At 52.6% G+C, this 21,887-nt stretch overlaps 1 protein-coding gene across 1 annotated transcript; it reads right to left on the bottom strand.

Annotated features, from left to right (window-relative positions):
• Window positions 1-462: 462 nt before the first annotated feature.
• Window positions 463-21,042, bottom strand: MICALL1 (MICAL like 1). The gene is given in 17 exon segments (XM_030960332.1): window positions 463-2,303; window positions 2,607-2,653; window positions 2,988-3,102; window positions 3,512-3,585; window positions 3,957-4,047; window positions 4,404-4,530; window positions 4,859-4,993; window positions 5,456-5,553; window positions 5,556-5,933; window positions 6,210-6,595; window positions 7,247-7,310; window positions 7,848-8,428; window positions 10,600-10,730; window positions 11,367-11,470; window positions 12,578-12,719; window positions 14,759-14,807; window positions 20,858-21,042. Coding segments are annotated over 17 exon segments (2,790 nt in total). The 5' UTR covers window positions 21,004-21,042; the 3' UTR covers window positions 463-2,181.
• Between the last annotated feature and the right edge of the window lie 845 nt (window positions 21,043-21,887).

The following is a 21,887-nucleotide window of genomic DNA, read 5'->3' as shown; positions in this document are numbered from 1 at the left end:
TGGGAATGCCTCTGGAGGAAATGCAGCTGCACAGCCTTGTGCAATCACAAGCCCTTGGCATTGCTGCAGGTCACTGTGACTGTGACCTGCAGCATCAGCAAACCTCTGGTGGCAGCCCACTGGGCAGGGGCTCAGGAACACAGCTGTACCAAGCAGGGACAGGGGATTTCACCCCAGTGCCTGCTGCTCTTTGCTGTGATTTTTTGGTTCCTGAAAGCATGGTATGCAGAATAGCCACTCTATTCCCACGGAGACTGGAAATGGTTGTTTGCTCACCTCACAAATATCTGCACCTCTGTCCTCCAGCAGGCTGAAGCATGAAGTCCAATTTTTCCAGTGGAAATCCCAGCATAGCGTCCAGTTTCCAATTTCCTTAAGATCTCATCCTCTGCTTCTTAGCAATACTCAGCCACTTTCCAAAGCCAGGCAGCATGCCCTGGCTCTGGGACAGCACGAGTGCACAAAGGAATCAGAAACCTAATCCACAATCGTTTTTTTAATCCAATGTTTCTTTTATTTCTGTTCAGGTGAATGGAAGTCATGGGGTTAGTACAGTATAATTTACAAATCAAACTTCTGGCCGGGCACAGGGCCAAGGGGTGTCAGGCTGCAGCAATCCCAGTGGCCTTTGGCAACAGTGATGTGACAGCAGGCTCTAAAGCAGATTTGTTTCTCCTTGGAGAAGAATTGTGCTTTGGGATCTCCCCTCCCCTACCACTGTTCCTCATCAGCCTGCTGGGTATGGCAAGGGTGAGATGGCATTACCAGCACAGGGCTGAGCTGGCCAGCTCCCAGCCATGGGGGCCATGCTGGGATTGAGGAGGGGCTCAGGTCCCTCTGGTTTTGGGAAATGAGGATCCCTGTCCAGAATGCTACACCAGCCACCTTGCAAGGCACTGCTGCAAGAGCATTTTGGCTAAAGCCTGTTGGGTTTTTAGAAGAGACTGCAGCAGATGGCTCAGGGCTGGTTATGTCTAATTTGCTAATGAGAAGGCATGATGAACGGCTGACCAACCAAACACCCATGAAACTCTAATTCAGACTGATCCAATAATTCAATAAATAACTTATCATCTTGGAAGTGAAGGCAGGAAACAAAAATGGAAGGAAGAAGGGATGGTTGGAAGAACACTGCCCCCCACATTCCCTCCTCTGATGTACACACATGCACACACATGACAAATAAAATAAGAGGTTTAAAGTTTTAGGATAGGTTTGAATTCATCTAGTAAAGGAGGTGTAAAAAACAACCAGCCACATGTGCACACTTTTAAAGTATACACAGCTGAAGCTGGGTAAAGGTCAGTTGTGACTGCGCCTCTCTCCCCTGCCGCTCAAGGGTGGCACTGGTGAGCAGGGACACAAGCTTGGTGCCCCTCACCAGCACTCAGTCTATCTTGAGCTTTTCTGCCCTTGCCTGGAAAAGGAACAGTCCTCCCTTCCCAGGAAGGCAGCAGAGTCAGCAGTGTTTAGCAGCAGTGGGGTTCCTGAGTAGGGCACGTGAGCTACATCCTAGCAGCTGTACGCCATCCCCTTGGGTCCTCTCAGCCTTGGGACAGAGCCACCCACCCTGGCGCTCGAGGGAGGGGACAGCTCAAAATAAATAGGGCACCAGTTATTTTTTTGGCTATGGCTCTAGAGCCTTGTGATGCAGGAGTATTTTCTTAACCTTTTAGTTTAGGCCAGTAAAACCCAAAGGATCCTGATTCTAATGTCAGTTTTCTCCTGAAGTTAAAAATGGAACAGAAAAGGGACAAGAGTGGGCAGGCAGGGAGGGACAGGGAGGCCCAGTCCCCTCCTGGCAGAAGTCAGAGGCACGTGGAACTGTCACAGTTAGAGCGGAAGAAGGGATGGGGTGCAGTTAGTGCAAGTTTTCCCTCAAATACAAAATTCCTTTGCTTGTTCTCAGTTATTGACAGGAGCACACAATTGGGTAACGTATCTGTAAAGCAAATCCGTCTTCTCCCCTCTTTGCTAACAAGGCTTCACAGAGGGTATGGCCATGTTCCCCCACAGCCTGGGAAGGGGAAGGCTTTGGTCATTCTCACCCGCTCTGGGCTGAGGGCTGGCATCTCCCTGGGGCAGCAGCTCGGGTGCCTGGGGAGGGAGCAGGGGGAGAGGCGAGCCAGGGCCAGGGAGAGGCGAGTTGGGGTTCCCTCCCACTGCTGGTGTTCCCCTGCTCTAGCTTTTCTCCTTGGGTGACTTGCTCTTGGAATCATGCTTGTTGCCCAGCAGCTTAAGCACCTTCATGGGCTTGAATTTGCCTTTCTTCTTGCTCTCCGTCTCCGTCTCCTTGTGAAATTCTGGGGTTGCAAAGGGAGGTTGTTACTGTGGGATGTCAACAGTTGTACAGACACACTCATGACAATAAGCAAGGGTGACAGCCATGAATCAAAGCCGTCCACTGCATGCACACTTTCTCTGATAACAGGGGTGTGCAGCACCCCTGTGCCTCTAACTTTATTGGCCCTACAGGAAAGTCTCCCCAGTCTACACAGAATAGATTCAATCTCTCCTGCACACAATTTCACAAATGGCTTGTGCTGCCCCTTATTGGGGTCAGCAGTGAAAACATCACTCCAAGAAGCTTCCCATTTGTTTCTTACCTTTCCTTTTAATCATGGCTTCCAACATTTTATCCTCCTCCTCTTCTCTGAAAGAAAGAATGGGAAAGAGGTCAGGAATTCAGGCCTGAAAACAGCTGCTGTATTGTTTAAGGCTAGAGAGCCTCCTACTTAGAAGCCATAGAGGGGCAGATCCATCACTGCCTTGTGAGCATTTGCAACCAGCAGGATAAATCCCACAGGCTGCATGTGCTGTCCTGTCTTTCCCACACAAAGCATTCAAAGAGACAAGGATTGGGAAGCCTGGGAAAGGCATCAGCAACATGGACATCTTGAGACACCCCCACAAGGCACTCGTGTGGCACTGAGTCAGACAGGCTGTGCTTTTCCCCTCTCCCCCAGCTCACCCCATTCCTCACTCACCTCTGCCGGTCCTCGTCCAGGCAGTTCACAATGGCATTCCTCTGCTCAATGATGGTCACCAGCTCCTGCATCAGCACCTTCTCCCTCCCTCGGTCCTCATCGGTCCAGTCCTTCTCTATCCAGCCAAACCCCAGGGAAGGACACGCAATTACATGGCTGAAGGAGCACTGAAATTCAGGGCTTTGGGGCAGAGATCCCCAGCACAATCCCCTCTACCTTGCCATGTTACAGGGCCAGTTGGGCTAGCAGCGCTATGAGGACACAGCCCTGCATGTGGCATTCCCTGGGGACAAAAAGAGCACACCCCTGCACAAGACTGGGACATATATTGAGATGGGACAGAGCCTCTAGAGCCAGCTGATTGCACTGGCATCCCTACAGATCTGCCTCTCTTCACCTGAGATCCACCTAGATAGAGGGGAGATGATGCCCAGGGGGAAAATGATCCTTGTGGGTCCCTTCCAACTCAATATAGACTATGATTCTATGAAAAAGGGGAAAGCACACCCAGAGTGGTGCTTTACCTGGCTTGTTGAGGAGGCACCGCAGCTCATACTCCACGTCTGACTGACGCTGCTCCAGGTTCTGCTGCTTGAAGCTGCAAAGGAAGGGGGAAATGTTGGGAAGCACTGCAAGGCTCCAGAGAGGTGGAATATCATCCCGAAGTACAGGGTGAGCTTGGAAAGAACCATCAAGATGCTGATCTTGTCCTGTATAGCCAGAGATCCAAGGACCAGTAAGGACCAGCCCTGACTGCTCAAGGCCTTCCTGGGGTAGATGCTGCAGAGGCGCTGGTGACACACTGTGGGTCAGTTCTCAGCACATCTGGACAGATTTGCTTGCCCTTACTCCCTCCCTTTTTAGGCAAGGCCAGGTCAGGCTCTCCCCTGGAAGCACCATTTCAGGAGGGCTGAGAAAGGGCTCCCCAAGAGAGCCTCAGTGCCTCTCCACACGCCTGCACACACTTACATGTAGATGAGCTCCGACTCATGCCGTACCAGCATGTGCTTCTCATGGATGAGTTTGAACCAGTCCACAAGCAGGTTGTCCTCAGGGTTGTCTGCCAAGCAAAGGGTCAGTTCAGAGCCATTCCCAGCCCTGGTGGATCCCATCACCCTGCACCAGGCTGGGCTCTGCCTAGCCAGGGGAGAGGCACTGGGCTAGAGCCAACCCAACCTCAGCCTATTTCTGAGGCCCAGAGAGACTCTATCTCTTCTCCCACCTGTTTCCATTCTAGGGACACCTCCATGTGCAGGGTAAGGTTGTGACCAATCTTGGAGGCCAGCACAGCCTCTTGTGCTCTTCCAACCCCAGCATCAGCAGGGAAGAAGTCAATGTTGCTATTTCCTCAACTGGAGAGAGGGTAGCCCTAGGGTCTGTCCTGCCCCACACCCACAGACAGCCCAACCCACACACCATTCTCAGCACTGCGCAGTTTTTCCTCCAAGGCCACCCCACGGTGCTCCAGCTCATCCAGCTGATGCTCAATGGCATCCATCTCCCCATAGATGTCTTCCTCAGGGATGTACTGATCTGTCTGCACCTGCCAAACCATGAATCAGACACTTTCATTACCACCAGACTCCAGTTTCCAGGGGTAATCCAGAGACTGGTCAACACTAGCAAGGGCAGGGGGACAACAGAATATTCCATCAAAGTGTGGATCTGAAATCCCCATCCCACTCTGGAGCAAAGGAAGGCGATGGTGCTTTCATGAACAAGGTGTAGCCTACACACCCTCCCCCCCAGCCCCAGCCACCTGCTGTAATCCCTGCCCACACATGCCTCAGCAGGGTGCCTGCAGACTGCTGCAGCCCTGGGGGACAGCACAGAGCCGGCTTTTCCCTCCTCGCTCCCCAGGGCCCTTTTACCTTGCGTTTGATCAGTGGGAAGCCGTGGCCTGGTGCAGGGGGACGCACAGGCTTGGAGCCCTTGGGAGGTTTCTTTGCCGACGGGGAGGCAGCAGGCGACGGCTTCCGATTGAAGGGGTTCTCTTTGCATGAAGACTGGAGAGGGCAGACAAAAGCAAATACATGAGCATCCAGGGGAGAGAAGGGATCCCAACAGGTGGGAATGAGCAGACAGGACAGTGCTAGCATTTGTCCTGCTCCACAGCCTCCTAAAGGAGGAACACACCACTCATCTCCACAAGCACCTAGTCTCCATCAGCCCACAAAAAAATAGCTGTGCTCCTGTTTGACATCAGCTTCCCAGCCTCTTTCTCACAAGCATGCTGAAATATTTTCCTTCCTATTTCCTCAGACTACATGACATGCTGCCTCTTCTCTAGCACATGGGGTAGGCAGAGTACAAGCAGAGCCACTATTTGACACAGGCCTGAAGCTTGCTTTCAGGGGGTCACACATCAAGCAAAGGGGCAAGTCTGGCCCAACAGATCCCCTGTGACCGAGTGATGGATGGGGAAGAACAGCCTTGTGATCTGGATGGAGAGAAGGTCATCATCTCACCTTCAGCTGTGGTTTGGGTGAGGAAGATGTCTTGGGGCTCCCAGCACCCCCATCTGAAGCCAAGAGGATGGGTGTAGGGCTAGCCCCAGCTGGAGGCTGGGGGGCAGCCGGCTGGGGCTGGTCTTTAGGCTGCCAGTGGAGATGCTCCTGCTGGTGTGCAGGGTGCTGGGCTGCATCTCCCCACTGAGGCTGGCCAGCTCGCTGGAGGAGGAGAAGGAGGAGTTGGTGGAGAGGCTGGCTGGGACAGCAGGGCTTTCCCCGGAGGAGACGCTGGCCAGCGGGGCCTCAGCGCTGCAAGTCTTGGCGGCTGCTGGCACATGCACAGTGGGCTCGGAGGAGCTTTTGGGCACTGAGGCCTCATCGGTGTCTCCCAGCACCTTGGCTGAACTCTCAGAGTTGATGCTCTCGAGGCTGAGGGCTGGAGAGGGGGTGGAGGATGATGGCTCAGAGTGTGACAGCCTGGAGATGGGGTGGTGGGCTGCAAAGCAAAGGGAGAGCTCAGGGGGGAAGGAAGGGACAGCCAGGACAGAAGGGGAGGGTGGCATACATTGGACACAAGGGTCAGCGTAAAATCTTGCCCGCAGATGCTGTGCTCCAGTGGGTAGAGAGGACATGGCTAATGCAAACTAATGCAACCATCACTGCATAAAGGCCTGGCCTGCCAGGGTGATGCAGAGGCACCTGGGAAGGGGGAACCCCCAAGAGGATGCACAGGGGCTGCAGAGGAGGGATAAAGGAGCGGGAGGAAGCTTACCTAGCGGGGAAGCATTGGGGGCTCGTGGAGCGGGCCGCTTCTTTGCCTTTGGACTGCTGGTAGGAGTGATGCCATACCAGGGGTGGAGAGGTTTGGCAGCAGTCTCGCCCTGCTCCTGCTCAGGTGTGCTCTTTTGGGTGTCAGCACTTTCCACTTCCTCCTCATCCTCTTCCTCAAAGGGGTTGTACGGTTTGGGCTCTGTGATATCAGACCTGCTCTCCTCACTCCTGGCTTTCCCCATCTCCTCCCCATCCTCCTCCTCTGAAGTCCTACTTGGAGTCTCATGGCTGTTGCCTGGGGGAGGAGGGGGAGCTGGCTTCTTCTTGGGCTCTGCTTGCACTAAGGCCATCCATGGTGGGTCCTTGGCTCTTGCAGTAGCTCCACCACTGGTAGAAGAGAAAGAGAAATCAAGATGGCAGAGACAAGGTGGAGTGGCAAGGCACTTTACCCTTGGTGAAAAGGAAAGATGGAGCAGGATGTCTCTCATGCAGAAGCAGCTTTCTCATCCAAGGATGGCCCTAGGCTTCCCCAGACAGTGTCTCACTCTCTGTGGGCAAACCCACAGGCCTTAGGGAAACACAGCCTGCCTGACTTGCCTGCTGGGCCCAGTGTTTTGGTGTCTGAATATTACAGCCTCCATCTGCTAAGCAGTAGTAAAGGCTGAGATTTATGGGCATAGCTGGTCTTCCCACCTTTCCCAGGACCAACCCTCTACAAGGCAGACAAATGTCCCCTTCTCAGCACCCACAAGTAGGACCACTTCAGAAGGCATTTGGCAATCTGCCTGTGCCACAGAAACACCTTTCTGAAGCTCTCAAACTCTTTACAAGAAGAGAAAAATGCCCAGGAGGTACGGATGAACACTGTTGGCCTGACCATGCTGGGCTAGCACCTATTGGAAAAGGAACCTGGTCAAAGCTAACATGCTCCTAAGAGCAGGAGCTGATGGAGGTGGCAGAGAAGAGCACAGCTGTGCTGTCCCCACAGCCCCACCTTGCTATGGAGTTCTCAGGTGATCTTCAAGCAGAGGGACGTACCGATCAGAGGAGCAGGGTCTCCCTCGAGGTTTTGGGACAGGGGGGTTGGTTTCAGGTACCCGACCTAGAAAGACATAGAGTCAGACTGTCACAACACCAAAAGGACATGAAGAAACAGGTTAAACCAACATGAGGCACCTTAGATATCTTCCCACAGGAAGGTGGCTATTCCCACTCACTGAAGACCCCATGGTATTTCTCCCACAGTTGATGCAGCCAGCTAACCCCAAACATCCCCTTTGCCTTCTTCTCCCCACTTCTCCCTGGGAGCTGCACCTTGACAACTGACATGCCCCTTTGTTCCCACACCTGCAAACTACTCCAGCTCTACCAACTTCCCTCCACATTGGCTTGCTGCCTTTGGAGAGCTCTGGAGAAGTACGAGGGAGCAGACAGGCAAGAAAAATAGTACTGCTCTCCTTGCTATGGGGATGGCTGGCAATTGCTGACAATCAAAGACCTGGTGTCTGAGCCCCAGATTTATTCAGAGGCAGAAGAATGTCAGGCTGCAGAGAAGGAAGGGAACTCAGGAACCTGCAGTCAAGCACCTCAGCCACTGAGGATGTGGAGGGTAACCCCTGCCACCACCCTGCCCTCTTACCGTTCACCATGCCAGGCCCACACTCGCTGCCCTCGCCCTGCAGAGTGGACCTGGGCCGGGGGACAGGGTGAGAGGCTGGAGGGGACAGGGCAGATGCATCGGTGGCCTTCCTTGGGGCTGGGGTGGGACGTGAGTCTCTGAGCCGTCCATCCAGCGAGCTGGCTTTGTCCTGGGTGAGCCCTGCAGGCTTGCTGGGGATTGGAGGCCTGGGGGGAGTTTGGGAGACAGGTGCCCCACTGCCAGCTTGAGCAGGGGGTGTTGGTGTCTCTGCTTTGCTGGCTGTGCTGTCCTTCTCTGCTGGGCCAGCAAGGCCCTCTGCAGGTGTAGAGGTCTGTGCCACACTCTCCTGGGAGTCAGCATCATCCTTCCCCACCTCTGCTCCGGGCTGGAGGGCATTCTCTCCCATGCTGTCAGCCCCAGTCTCAGTTCTTAGCTCTGGTGACTGTCGGTCTAGGCTGGGTCTCCTCTCTGCCTTCCCGCTCATGGCCAATTTACCACGATGCTGTGTGCAGACAAAAGTCCCTGCCTCTGACCCAGGCTTGTATGACCCTGGGAGCAGCGTGCTGGAGCATTCCTTACACCTGCCAAGGAGAAGAGAGAGCACCATGAGATGGGGGATGCCATCCTGCCCTTCACAGAAGGCAACACACCTGGAAGACCCTTGTAGGGACACAGAGTTAGTTCTTACCTCTGCTATTAAATCCTAGAGTGCCCTTGGGGAAGTAATTCGGAAAATAAGCAGAGAAATGTAACCAGGCCACTGGTTACATTTCTCTACTTATGGAAACCAGTCAAGTTTCAAACTTAGGAACCCATGGCAAGTTCACAACTCAAATAATGCACACATTTGGGTTCCTCCTTCATCTCAGAAAGGATTTAATAGATGTGGAAGGGTGACAGTTGGTATTGGGATATGGTGTGGTTTCCACACTTGGAATGGGGAGAGGGATCAACCATTCACAGACACGAAACAGTGAATATCAACTGGAATTAGGGAGCAACCGGTTCAGAAGTGGCACAGGAGGCTACGGGCTGCCTTGCAGGGTCCAACGATCCTGACACATTAAAGAGCTGCCAGACACATTTGTTTGTAAAACAACCACTCCCCAATGCTGATTATTAAATACAATTACATCAATTTCTACTTGGGAAATGCCTGCATTGGAGGCTTCCAGAGTACTCAGGAGAAGGAACACACAAGCCTGGCCTGGTCTCATGCTCAGCCTCAGTAATGCTGACCATGGCATCCAGCTGGGCCACAGCATTTGGCTGGAAGGACAAGGGCCTTAGGCAGCAGGGCCACTCTTACACTCTGCCTTGCCTGTTGAAACTGGGCTGATAGCTTCCCTGTCCTTTGTTGTCTGCCACATCTCCCTGGATCATCCACTCTTCCCTCACTGAGCCTCTGAATGCTTCCTAATGACCCCCTCCAGGCACAAGCGTGATACAAAGCACTGGCAACCAAGTCAGTCCTTCTCCATCTGGGAAGGGAGGTGGATAGCATACATGAAAGACAGCCAAAGGCAAGGGGCTGATCAAGCACTCCCATGAAAACCAAGCTTGTTCCTTCTTGCCTGAATACCTGATGCTTGCAGCAGCTGGCTGCCCTACGCTGCCAGCAGATAATTTCGGCAAGGAATTCTGCTCTGGGCATCCAGTTAACAGGGATTTCCTTTGAAATGGAGAGCAGAATTGTGAGGACATAGGGACTCTAGAGAGAAGGGGTAGGATGAAATGAGGAGGTGGAAAGCCCAGACAAGGGGAGAAAGTGGTTTGCTTTGGGTTTATCTCCATCAGCCCACAGGAACCACTGCCACAGGACATTTCTGACCAAATACTGTCCATGAATCAGTACAGGACAAAAAAAAAACAAACAACAACCCACAGAAAATAGACAAGAAAACAATCAGGAGGGAAAATATTTGGGATTAAATTATAGGGATCTCCCTACTCAGTCTGAAGGGCTATGATGGACCTCAGCTCAGCTGCCGCCCTCCTGTGACACTGTTTCTACAGCACATCACCACCTGGCTTGGGCAGGTGAATGAGGCCTCCCACATCTTCCCAGTGCCTCCATGTTTCTGAACAGATGCCAACCCTTGTCCTGTGCCCCATGGGAGAGATCTCATTTCTTCATCATCACAGCAGGGAAAGCAAAGTGAAATGATTTCACAGGTGCTGCAGGTAAGGACCTGTACTCAGGGAGTAACCAGAGAGCTGCTCATTGCTCAGTTTGTTAACAGTCTGCAGCTCTCCACATGCTCCCTGGGAGCTCAGCACCACCCGGGCAGCATGGAAGCCTGTATATCCAGTTAAGGATGTGGAGTGTAGGTGGAAGGAGGTCTGTAGGATGATGTCATGGCTCAGACCTCAATGGAAGGGGATGGGGGGTGGTCCTGAGTAGGCAGGTGGTAAAGAGGTAGAGTATCCTTTTCTATGGAGGTGGGAGAAGCTCAAGAGGCGGGGATTCCAAGTAAGTGAAGTGGGAAAGCACAAGTCAGCAAGGGAAGGCAGGGAGCAGGATAGGAATGGAGCACAGGGGGATGGACACAAGGGGCTAGTCAGACCTCTGGGACAGGGGGCTGGCAGGCAAATGAAACACCTTCTCTCTCATTTCAGGCACTGTTGTTCATGTTCCATGCTGCCAAAGGACACAGACACTTGAAGATGGGGTGCAGCAGGCCCCAGATCCCCCCCCCCAGTCTGTGTGCTGAGGAGAGGAGCTGCCCCTGCAGGGCTGGCCATGACCTACCTGAAGCACTGGCGGTGGTAGAGCTTTCCCTCGGCCAGGTAGCGCTGCACCAGGTGGACGTGCTGCTGGCAGGCTGCGCAGGTGCTGCTGAGCGTGCTGCGCTGGGGCCGCTGCTCCGAAGGGGCTTCCTCCTGGGACACAGCACAGGAGCTCAGCACGGGGCCACGGGCTGCTCCCCAGAGCAGCTGCTCCCTGGGCAAGGCCCGTGGCTCAGGGGCTGACCTCAGGGGCTGACAATGCACAGAACAGCTGCCCTCAAGCCCAGGCACAGGCAGGCTGCCTCTTCCCAAATTAGAAGGGGCCACTTCCAAAGGTGCCTTGGCCCTATCTACAGCTGAAGGGCTGTGGAAGGGACTAATCTATACCCCATGCACCAGGGTCCTACAAAACATTGAAAAAGGTCCCATCCCAGACAACTGCTAAAAACTGAAATAAAAGCCATCTTTTCTGGCCTTCTAGTCCCACATTCCTGCTCTTTCCTCATCTACAGGGTTATCCCCACACAGGAAGGACACCCAGCACCAATCTGCCCAACCTCTTGCCTGCTATGGACAAACTAGTGTCCACAGACTCATAGAGTAAAATCAGTTTCGGCTGGATCCCACAAGGAAACAAAATCCCAAACACCCCTCACTCCCAAAATACACAGGCAGGCCCCTACAGAGATCCATGGCTCTGTGACAGGCTTTTCCCCATCTCCTCACCCGCAGCACAGGGGGTACCACTGCCTCAGGCTGTCTTTGAAACTTTACCAAGAAATTAGGTACCTGTGGTGCTGAAGGACTCTCAGCTGCAGCCACAGGGGTCTTGTGGGACAGCAGAGGAGGAGAGGAGGCAGCAGTTGGTCGCTTCACAGGCGGAGGGACGCTGGCTGGAGGCAAGAGGGAAGGAGGATCAGGCGTGGAGAGCACTGGTGACTCACACCACCCATGTGCGGGAAGGGGAGGGGAAAAAAAATAAAATCATCCAGCCTTGTGACATAGGATGAGACCTGCCTCTCCCAAAACTTCAGTGCTTATTTTAGGTGGAAGAGACAAACACAATCTAATAATGGGTCAGCTGTGAGGCTGCCAGAGAGCCTGGCCTGCTGTGGATCCCCTTCTGTGGCCTAGGGATGCCAGCCTCTCACTGTGAGTTTATTTACTCATCACGTGCTACTTGGCTTCCTTGTAATTGACTCCCTAAGCAAAGCCCAAAGCAGCTGGGGTAGCTGCTGATGTATTGTGGTGACCCACTGGGGCCCAGGGCTTCCAGGCTGTCAGCAGGTCTGTGAAGCATCTCTTGCTGTCGGGGCTGGAGCTCACACACCAGTCCCCAGCAGGATTCCTTGTCTGGGAGACCAGCATCCCTGGAGAAGCATATACAAGTGGAAGAGATTTATCTGCTGTTGCGGCTACAGACTGAAACAGGGGAGACCTGGAGCTCTCATCTCCACCCAGCAAAAGGATGCCTGGGAAGAGCTGTCTCAAAGCACTCAGCTCAGGCTGCAGTTGTAGGGACAGATGAGCTGATTTGAAACATTCCAGCATGGCTCCACTCCCTCTGTCCTCCAGTCACTTTACATGTACTTATGTCATAAAGATTAGCTGTGGGAGATGGGCTCCTACTTAGCTTTCTCCTATTTTAGTGGGTTAGAGCAGATCACAAAGAGTTTTGGTGAGCACCAGGGGTGGTGGCCCAACCCAAGCTGGCAGGAATGCAGTGCAGAGGGAGGAGAAAGGCGTTTCTTTTTCCACAGCCTGAGCTATTACATCACCCCACACCTCCTGTGAAGCCTCACCCCAATGCACTCTCTCTTCCAGGCCCTCCTCAGGGGCACCAGCAAGACGCAGGAGAGGCAGGTACTACCTGCTCCTCTCCCCTTCCCCACAGACACAGCTCCCAGTTGTCACAGAAAGGAGGAAGCACAAGACTGTGCTTGGTTTCCTGTACTCAAACAGGGGCAAACTGGAAGCCTGAAGGGTGGGAGGACACTCACCTTGGCTGGGGTTGTTGAAATGGTTGTAGTACTGAGACACATAAGTCATGATGCTGAGGCAGTCGGGCACCTTCATGGAGACCATGTCATTGGGATCCAGCAGGGCTGGGATGCCCAGCTCCCGCTCTGCCAGCTCAAAGGCCTGCAGGAACAGCACACAGGCACTAAGGGAAGAAAACTGATGCTTCATGAAAAATAACAGAAATATCAAACTGGAAGGGCCCCAGGAAAGGTTAAATACTGAGCCTATGGCATCCCTTGTGGACAGAGGCTTCCAGACATGCTGCCTGACTAAAGAAAGTAGAAAACAGAAGCAAGGTTCCCTTCAAGTTTTCACTGAAAAAAAAAAAAACCTGCTGTTTTTTCAGCTCAACCAGCAGTGCCCTCATGCAAGAACCTGGCAGAGTCTTGGCTGGCACCATGAAGGGCCGAGGGCTGGCAGGTACTTCCAGTGAGACTGAACTCTACTGAGCACTGTCCCCAGCCTCCCCAAATGCTCACCCCACCGAAACACTGACTGCCCATCCTTTCATGCTCTGGGGTGCCCCACCTTCCCCTCCTACGATCAGCAGAGCCATCCCAGCTCAACATTCAGTACCCTGCCGTGCACAAGCCAGTACTTCCAGTACTTTTCTGTGTCTGAGCAAGCAGAAACAAGGACAACGTGATAAGAAGCACCCATCTCCTCCAACTGCATACACAGCTACAAAAGGAAGGAATGGAAGAGAAAAAAAGCTGTTGGAGAGTTTCCCACTTGTCAGTGTGTGTGGATTACTATCTCTACACTGGCCATCCCTCTGCTGAGCCAAGGGCAGCATACCCACAGTGATCTCCCAGTCACAGGGGTGCAAGACTATGGCAGGGACTGAAGAAAAGTAAGTCAGGAAGAGAGGAGAGTGGTTTGGGCACTGAATTGTGAGGTACCAGGCACACAGGTAAAGGTACTGGGTGTGGGTAAAGACTGAAGGTGCCTAGTCTCTGGGGCATGAGGTGCTGTGCAGGGTGTGAGATATAAAGGAAAGTAATGGAGAAACAAAAGAAAATGGATATTTGCAGTAACTAGGGGCATAAAAGTGCCCCCCATGGACATCCTGCTTTGCTCAGCCTGGCTTTAAGCCTGTTGTCCAGACTGAGTCCTACTGAACATAAGGCTGCAAGGAGCAAGGAGAGAAGAGAGACCCCACCTGAGAGGTTTCTAATAGGACAAGATACCCATTGTGTGGGTCTTGAATGGAAAAAGCTGCTAATGACTGAAAGGGGCCAACTGGTGTAGGAAAGGACATGCCAGGACACAGCTGGACAGCCCTAATCCTGTAAATCCCAAATGACAGAATTACAGAATGGCCGGGGTTGAAAGAGACCTCAGACATCATCTAGTCCAAACCCCTGCTAAAGAAAGTGACACAAAATCACATCCAGCTGGGTTTAAATATCCCCAGAGCAAGAGACTCCACTTCCTCTCTGGACAGCCTAGTCCAGTGCTCTGTCACCCTCACAGTAAAAAATGTTTTTCCTCATATTCAGCTGAGGAATTCCTGTAATTCAGTTTGTACTCATTGCCCCTTCTCCTTTTGCTGGGCACCACTCAAAAGTCTGGCCCCATCCTCGACATCCACCCTTAAGATATTTGTATGTAGCATAACTCATCTTGGGCAGGTAACGGGCCATGCCTTTGCACAGACTATCAGATGGAGCCTGCAGCAACTAGGTCTTTCTGCCATTTAAAAAAAGCAGAGCTATTGCTGCTCTGTCCTACCACTAGCCCCTGGGGCTGGGCACCTCTCCATTCCACACTGCCTGCTTCTGCATGGGCTCCAGCTGTTCCAAGCAGGAAGGGAACATTGCAGACCAGGGTCTAGCATGACCTTCCTCTCTGCTGATGCCTGAAGTAAAACTAGCTTCCTGCTTCCATTGCCTGCAAATCTGGAACAACTGAAGTCAAGATGTTGCACCAGTTAAATCTTCACCTGAGATGTTGTCTTGGCAACTATTAGGATAAACAGGCTGGAAGATGATGTTTCAAATTCCCTCATTTCCAGAGAAGCTCCTGCCTGTTACTTACAAACACAGATTTTTCTTATACCCTCAGCACTGTCACAAATTCCTCCCACACTACATGACCTCCATCAAGTCATTCTCACATAATTTCTTCCTTCTGTGCACTGCAGAACAGGAACTTACCAAGCGATTATTCTCATAGACATCATCCTTGGAGAGAGAATCAAAGTCTCTGAAATGAGAAAGCACAAAATAGCCACATGAAGTGCAGAGGAAAAGTGCCCCTATGCCATCACACGTAGATTCCGAGGACAGTCAACCTTACAACAACTCAACACATAAGATCCTAGATAAACAAAACCTTGGCAAAACAGATTTCAGGTTGTAACGGGACAAGGAAACCAAAGGGAAATTGCAATTAAAAAAAGAAAGCAAGTCCCAAATGGGTGGTGACCAGGAAATTAAAATGTCATTCTTGTCTCTCTTTACCCACTTCTGCCCTTGAGATTAAAGGCTGCAGAAACACCAGGGCCGTGTCTCAATTAGCACCACACACTGCTGCACCAAACAATGCACGACATGACCCCAAACTTGCTTTTCCAAGGCCACTGGCACAACAGTGGTGGATGGGGACACAGATCCCTCACCTCAAGAGAAAGAAGGGACAGATACAGGTAGCTCTATAAGGATCCTTAGACAAACCTCCCTGCACCACCTCAAGGAATCTGGGGTGACACAGAAGATCTTCAACTGCACTTCTGTCCTTGCTTTCCCCCAAACATTCACAGTGCACAACAGTCCTCAGCTGCAGCCCTTGGAGCTGAATGTAAGGTGCTCAGGGCACACAGAGGAATCCCAGCAGTCTCCAACCCAGGGGATCCATTTATTCCAACCCATTTCACTTTTTTCCCTGGAGCCCTTTGGGGATTCAACCTGGCCACAGGGACTGATTAGCTGCCTTCACCAGGGAAGCAGAGGGCAGAAAGTTAGAGCAGTCTGCAGGCTTTCAAAAGAGGGGGAGAAATGCAGGAAGGAGTTAGTTATGCCTTTTGCATGTGCGTGTGGGTAGAACGTGTGAAAACAGCATCACGCTGCACTGCTTACAGCTCCTTCCTCCCAAGGATCTCAGCTTTGTTGCAAAAAAACTCCTCATGCAGCAGCCTGGTGTGCCTGCTAGCTGGATTGACGGGAGGATGCAGTCCAGAGAGGTCTAGAGTCAAGCAAAGACACCCCGATGGACCACAGAGACGTGCCAAAGCTTGGGACATCAACACAGAAGGACAATTCAGACCAGAGGAGGGAATGCACTCCCCACGCCAAAGGCGCTGTGCAGGATCCAGGTGAGGTGGCACCATGCATCTGCAGAGAGGGGCTGCACAAACCTCCTTCCTCCATCCCCCTCTGGATTTTACTGCCTTTTCCTGGCTTTCCCAAGGCTGCAGAGGAAATCTGTGATGAGCTCAGGAAGGTTTTCCCGGCGGCCTACACCACCAGAAAATTACACTTCCTCCCTTCAAAAGCAAGAGGCTGCTGGTGCCGTTTCCTCACAGACAAATGAAGCTGCAGCCACTCACTGCTGCAGGAGCAAATGCAGCAGAGACAGAAAGGTGGGCTGGATGTCCAGCTCTGGTACCTTCCTGGAAGCTCATGTGAATGCATGTACACAGCTCAGACTGCTCAAAATACCACAACTTTTCCTTCTCTACATGCTGGTGAGCAAAGGCTTCAGCTGCAGCCTATGCTTTAACATCAAAACCACTGCCAATTTTGTAATTATAACTAGTCTCCACTGGGAGATGTTTTTTCCCTAAGTTTTTGTTTTGTTTTTTTCCAAGAGAAGTCTTTTAACCTTGCAGTATTTTTTTTTCCTTTTAAAGAAAATGCCAACTTGGAACAGAGGAGAAGCAATAACAGCAAAGTTATATATCAACTGCCCTCTAAACATTCATGACCTTCGTTTTGAATGTCTTCACTTTCAGGATATGGGAGTGGTGTAGCTGGAAGCTCGAAGACTCCTTGGTGGGCTAGGTTGGGAGAATATTTTCTGACAGACAAAACATTGTGTCCATTCCACGCTGCCCCAGCAAACCAAAGCTGTTTTAGTTTTAGTATACCAAGGCAACTCCATTAGGAAAAGCAGATGCCAGCAGAGAGGATGGCTCAAGAGGTATCAAGGGGTTACCAAGCAGCAAAGGAATAGAAGATTCTTTTCCATTAATGTAGGATTGCAGACTCAGCTTTATCCGAGATATTGAAGTCCATCAGTACATGGCCCCAGGGATCAGTTCATTCAGTTCCTCTCCACTGCATTTTCCAGCTCCCTCTCTGAGAAGCCAAGCAGGACCACACTGACCTGTGTTGCTCCTGACCTGAGCACTCCCATCTGCCATTTGGTCACGTGGCATCCCTGTGGCTCCAGGCAAGTTCCCAGTACCAATGTGCAAGGAGCATGGCCTCTCAGGAATGGCGAAAAGTCACTCCAGACACACCCCTTTCCCCTCTATAAACTGTCTGCTCTGCAGAGAGCCCAGAACTTGCCATCTTGCAGCTCTGTGACATGTGGATGCATGTCACATTATTTCCTTGCCCCGATCTCAGCAGTCTTTCACCCAGCCCTGCTCAGGCTCCTCTCCTGCCGACATACCCATCCAAGGGACTGGATGTAAGAGCAGGCAAGACTCTGGCTATCCCAGCTGAACAACTGTCTTGACTCAGCAAACCCCAGTGTTGTACCATATCCTGGAGTAATATTTCTATGCAAATAACATCCCAAGCCCTTACCTAATTAGATACATGCAGAGCCACTAAGCACTCCAGGGTTTAGGGCAGCTGCCAGGGAGAACAGCAGATCCAGGGAAGGGGGGAGGGTGTGCTGTACAGCTAAAACCAGAGCAAATTCCTGGATTCCTCAAATATAAATCATGAGCACTTTAAGGCAGTGCCACATAATAAGCCATTCAGCTTTCCAGGTCTTGTCAGGGAAATGCAGGCAGTACATGGGAAGGAACAAACAAGATTTGTGATCCTGCCTGTAACCAAACCCACGGCTCCAGGGACACAAAACAGCATTTCTAAAACAGCTCTCATCTCCTGTTATCCTCAAGCCTCCATCTCTCCAAACACTCCAAGGCATGTGCCATACCCCTTTATTCTTCTAACCCCTGAATGCCAAGATCCTTCCCTGCATGCCAGGGAGGCTGTACAGCTTGAGATGCTGAAAGATGCTCTTTGCTTCATTAATCTGTAGCAAATGCCCTGTAAACACTAATTTCATGCTTCAGATTTCTAGAGCACTGAGCAAACAAACTCATTAATCCCCACAGTCCACTGTCAAGTTGGTCTGGCTGTTGACAGCGTAACTGAAAAGGGAAGAGAAGAGATTAAATGTCTCATCTCCAGATCACACAGCCAGCAGCACAGTCAGAGGCTAAATCCAAGTTTCCCATTTCCCTGACTGGGACAGTGAGGTAACAAAGCCAAGTGAAGTGCCTACAACAATGGAGTCAGGGATTTGTATCTGCATGGTTCAACACACAGGTCCTGAAGGTGTGTACCTCATTTTTGGTGGTCACTTCAAGACACCTTTAGCCAAATTCAGTTCCTCAGACACTGAGGAATTCCAGTCTACTTCTTTCAAAAAGCCCAAACTTACAGTGTTTCCAAGAGCTCTGCAGGAGCTGCTCCAAAGCTCTCCAGGGCAGCACATCCCTCTGATGCCAATTTGCCTTATTCCACGGTGATTGTGTTCAAATCAGGAGTCATACAGAAAACTGTCCTCAGTCTCACTTACCCAAGTGGTCCTTCATGACAGCCTCTTCCTCAGTGTGCTCCCTCCCAGCACAGCAGCACAACAGGGGTGCATCCAGCAAGGTCAGAAAACCAGGACAGGCTGACAGCACCACAGCGGCATTGCCCAGGGGATCAGGATGGCAGAGGAGCGGTGTCACACCGGTAGAGAAGAGCTTCAGCTCAGCTCTCCCATGGATGTGCCCATTCCTCCTCTCTGCAATCCCAGGGGAAGCCAGCAGGAAGCAGGGAAGCAGAGGAACTGGTAGTTCTGTGGAGCTCAGAGGAACCCCAGCCTTGGGCAGCAGCGCAGCTGTCTGTGCGGGCCAGGAGAGCCCCGCACAAAGGAACACCACACAAGGTCAGAAAGGCACTGCAGATCCCTGCCAAGTCCCATTACTGCACTGACTGAAAGCACTTTAGAAGAAAAGAAGGGCAACCACTTTTCCTCTGCCATCAGGAGATTTACTGCCTCTGATCCAATCTTCCCACTTCCAAATTGGGACAGGCTGAAGAAGCTGGAATCAGATGAAATGATGCTGCTCTCCTGACGGTCTGAAAATCCTTCTACAACATGCCATGTCCTTGTAAGGCCCTGGGCCTTGTCTCTACAATGCAGCTCGTGCAGAGGACCTGTGAAGCACGTAGTTAGGACATCTGCCAGGAGCAGATTTAAGCCCACTGACAACTTAAGAGCAGCAGCCTCTACTTTAATGGGATGGCAAATATGATTAATGGGAAACCATCAGGTGGTTTTAGTGGTGTTTATCATAAGCTTTTACTGAACCTCTGCTTTTCAGTTCCCAGCTGCTGTGCCATTTACAAAAAAAAAAAAAATAATTGCACGTGTTCCTGTCCTTAATTTGCCTCTTCCCACCCAACAGCCTTGTAACTGGGACCATTTTCAGAGGCTCCATTCTAGCTAGTCAGAGTGAGCCATACCATCCAAGATCTGCAGCACAAAAGACCACACAGCTCCTTCAAGACCCAGAGATTGATGCAAAGACACCGTATGTCTTGGCTCTCAGTCATTCCAAAGCACCATGCTGAGGGTTTTGGGGCAACCACCTGAAACAGCACGCAGCAGGTCAGTTTCCAGCCTACCTGCTCAGCTTTAGCTTGCAAGGACACCGGCCTGTTCCACTCTCTCATGGATACCACAGCTCCACAGTGGAATCACAGCCAACCCTCTGCCTGACAGAGGTTGCTGTCATGGCAAAAGGCCTTCCTGAGGCCAGCTCAGGAAAGAGAACTTGGTCAGTATGGGCAGCCTCAGACGAAGAACCACCAGCCCCAGAGCAGAACGTGACAGGACACACCACCCCGGCTGGCTTTAGGGCAGGCCAAGGAGCGCGTGCACGCCGCAGGCACAGCGAGCTGGGGCGATGCCTACCTGCCCTGCAAGGGCTCCAGGGATTAGAGCAGATGGGCGCCGCATTCCCAGCACCGCCAGGGCACACAGGGTTACAGCACAGGTCGGGGCAGATTCCTGCCAGCGGCTCAGCCAGTTTCTCCAGCCTGACACGGCACCCCCAAGCAATGCCAAACTCACTGTCTGTCTCCTGAAACTCACACTCCCCCCCAGAGATACCCAAGCTGGGGGAGGCTAGAGAGGCTCAACACCCCTACTGGCTTTTGCTACCTCCTGCTTTCACTGTGGCATCCAGAGAAAACAAGCTAGAAGCAAATACAAGCAGCAGCCTGGTCCAGGCCTCTACAGATTTCAGAGTGGCTGCCTCTGAAAATGTCCCTGTGCAGGACAGGCCTCTGGCCCTCCTGAAGTGTCAAATCTCACCTCTTGCTGAGACAAAACATCCCTGCACCCAGATACCAACACCACATCTCTTCTCTGGTAGGCACCGCTCCCATTAGGGCAAATGGACCTAGTCCACTTCCATGCTCTCACCACCCTTATATCGCACGACTTCTGCTAACCCTGACCTTGACAGGTCTGCAGGACCAGGTCAGAAGGTCGTTTGCTGAAACACAGAGTGATAGAACAGTTTGGCTTGGAAGGGACCTGAATGATCATCTGATTCCAACCCTGCTGCCACGGGCAGGGAAACCCTCCACTGGACCAAGATGCTCAGAGCTCCATACAATCTGGCTTTGAGCACTGCCTGAGAATACGGAATTCTTCATTCCCAGTACCCAACTACTTCTCGACAGCATCTTCTTCAGCACATCCCCTACCAGCACATCAGCGCAACAGAGACAGATACGCTCTCTGAGCCCCTCATGTCCCCGCTCAGGGAGCTTCCCTGCCAGCCAGCCTGGAGCCGCTTCCCACGGCTCCTCCATGCCCCCAAACCCCTGTGAGCCCCTGTGACCGCTGCTGGGCACAGGCGGCCCAACCCCTCCAGAAAGGGGGGTCCCGGGGGTCCCGCGCCCCAAACCTCCGCGCCCCCCGCTCCTCCTGCCAGTAGCGCCCGCGGGCGGCAGCCGTGGCCCCGCGGCGCCCCGTCCGAGCGGCGCCGAGGCGCGGCCTGCACTCACAGGAGGTCGGGCCGGTGGCGGTGCAGGATGGCGCAGAAGGCCAGTCCGTCGCGGAACGAGGTGCTGAGGTCGCGGATCTCCACGCCGCGGTAGCCCTCGCACTGCCGGCGGCACCAGGCTTGCAGGGCGCCCCGCGGACCCGACATCGGGGCAGCCGCTCCCAGCGCCGCCGCCGCCGCCAGCCCGGGCCGGGCGGGGCCTCCCGGGGCGGGGCTCGGGGGGCGGGGCCCGGACACGCCGCGGAAGCTCCCGGGCCCGCGGGCTCGGCGCTGCCCGGGGAGCAGGGCGGCCTGCGGGGGAGAGCACCCTCTCCCACCTCGGGGAAAGAGCTGGGCCTGAACACAAATTCAGCTAGATTAAAAACCAGTCGGCAGCCTGACTTCTGAAACCCTCTCAGGCTTAGACAGAGGCTGCTCCGGGCAGAAGCAGTTCTCAGCAGTCCTAGGGGCATAAGCAGTGGAGTACGTCTGGGACGTAGGTGGCTCCCAGGGTAGGCTCAGGGCCAAGGAGAGCTTTGAAGATCAAGACACTTGGAGTCACAGGCAGCCCTTCACAGGAAGCCCTGGAAGACGCGGAGGAAGAGTGCGATACAATCTCAGGAACCCAGAGCATCGCAGCGATGGATTGTCACGAGAGCTGGCGTGCATGCTCGGGGCGATGGTTTGACAAGGGAGGGAAGCACACTATTAAAGACTACTTTATTTGGCTTAGCTTTCTTTTCACCTCCAACAGCTACCTCTGTGGAAGACCAAACCATCACACTGATGTTGAGCTTATTGCTGCCAGTTCCAAATCTTTAAGAGTCCATTCTCTGCAGTTATTTTGTATGGGCTCTACACTCCTTCCTTCACCCAGATTTCATCAGTATTACCCTCTTTCTTCTACTCTGCTGTTCGTTCTATCATTTTATGGTCCCAGAACTGTAACAAGTGAAAAATAAATTCTCTGACACGTTTGTACAATCTCCCCACTCTGTGCCCGAGATAAACTGTGGCGTAAATCACAAGAAAAACTACTCTGTAAGCAAAAA

The sequence above is a fragment of the Camarhynchus parvulus genome, chromosome 1A (assembly GCF_901933205.1).
Source record: "Camarhynchus parvulus chromosome 1A, STF_HiC, whole genome shotgun sequence".
Taxonomy (NCBI): Eukaryota; Metazoa; Chordata; class Aves; order Passeriformes; family Thraupidae; genus Camarhynchus; species Camarhynchus parvulus.
This window is presented reverse-complemented; position numbering and strand designations above follow the sequence as displayed.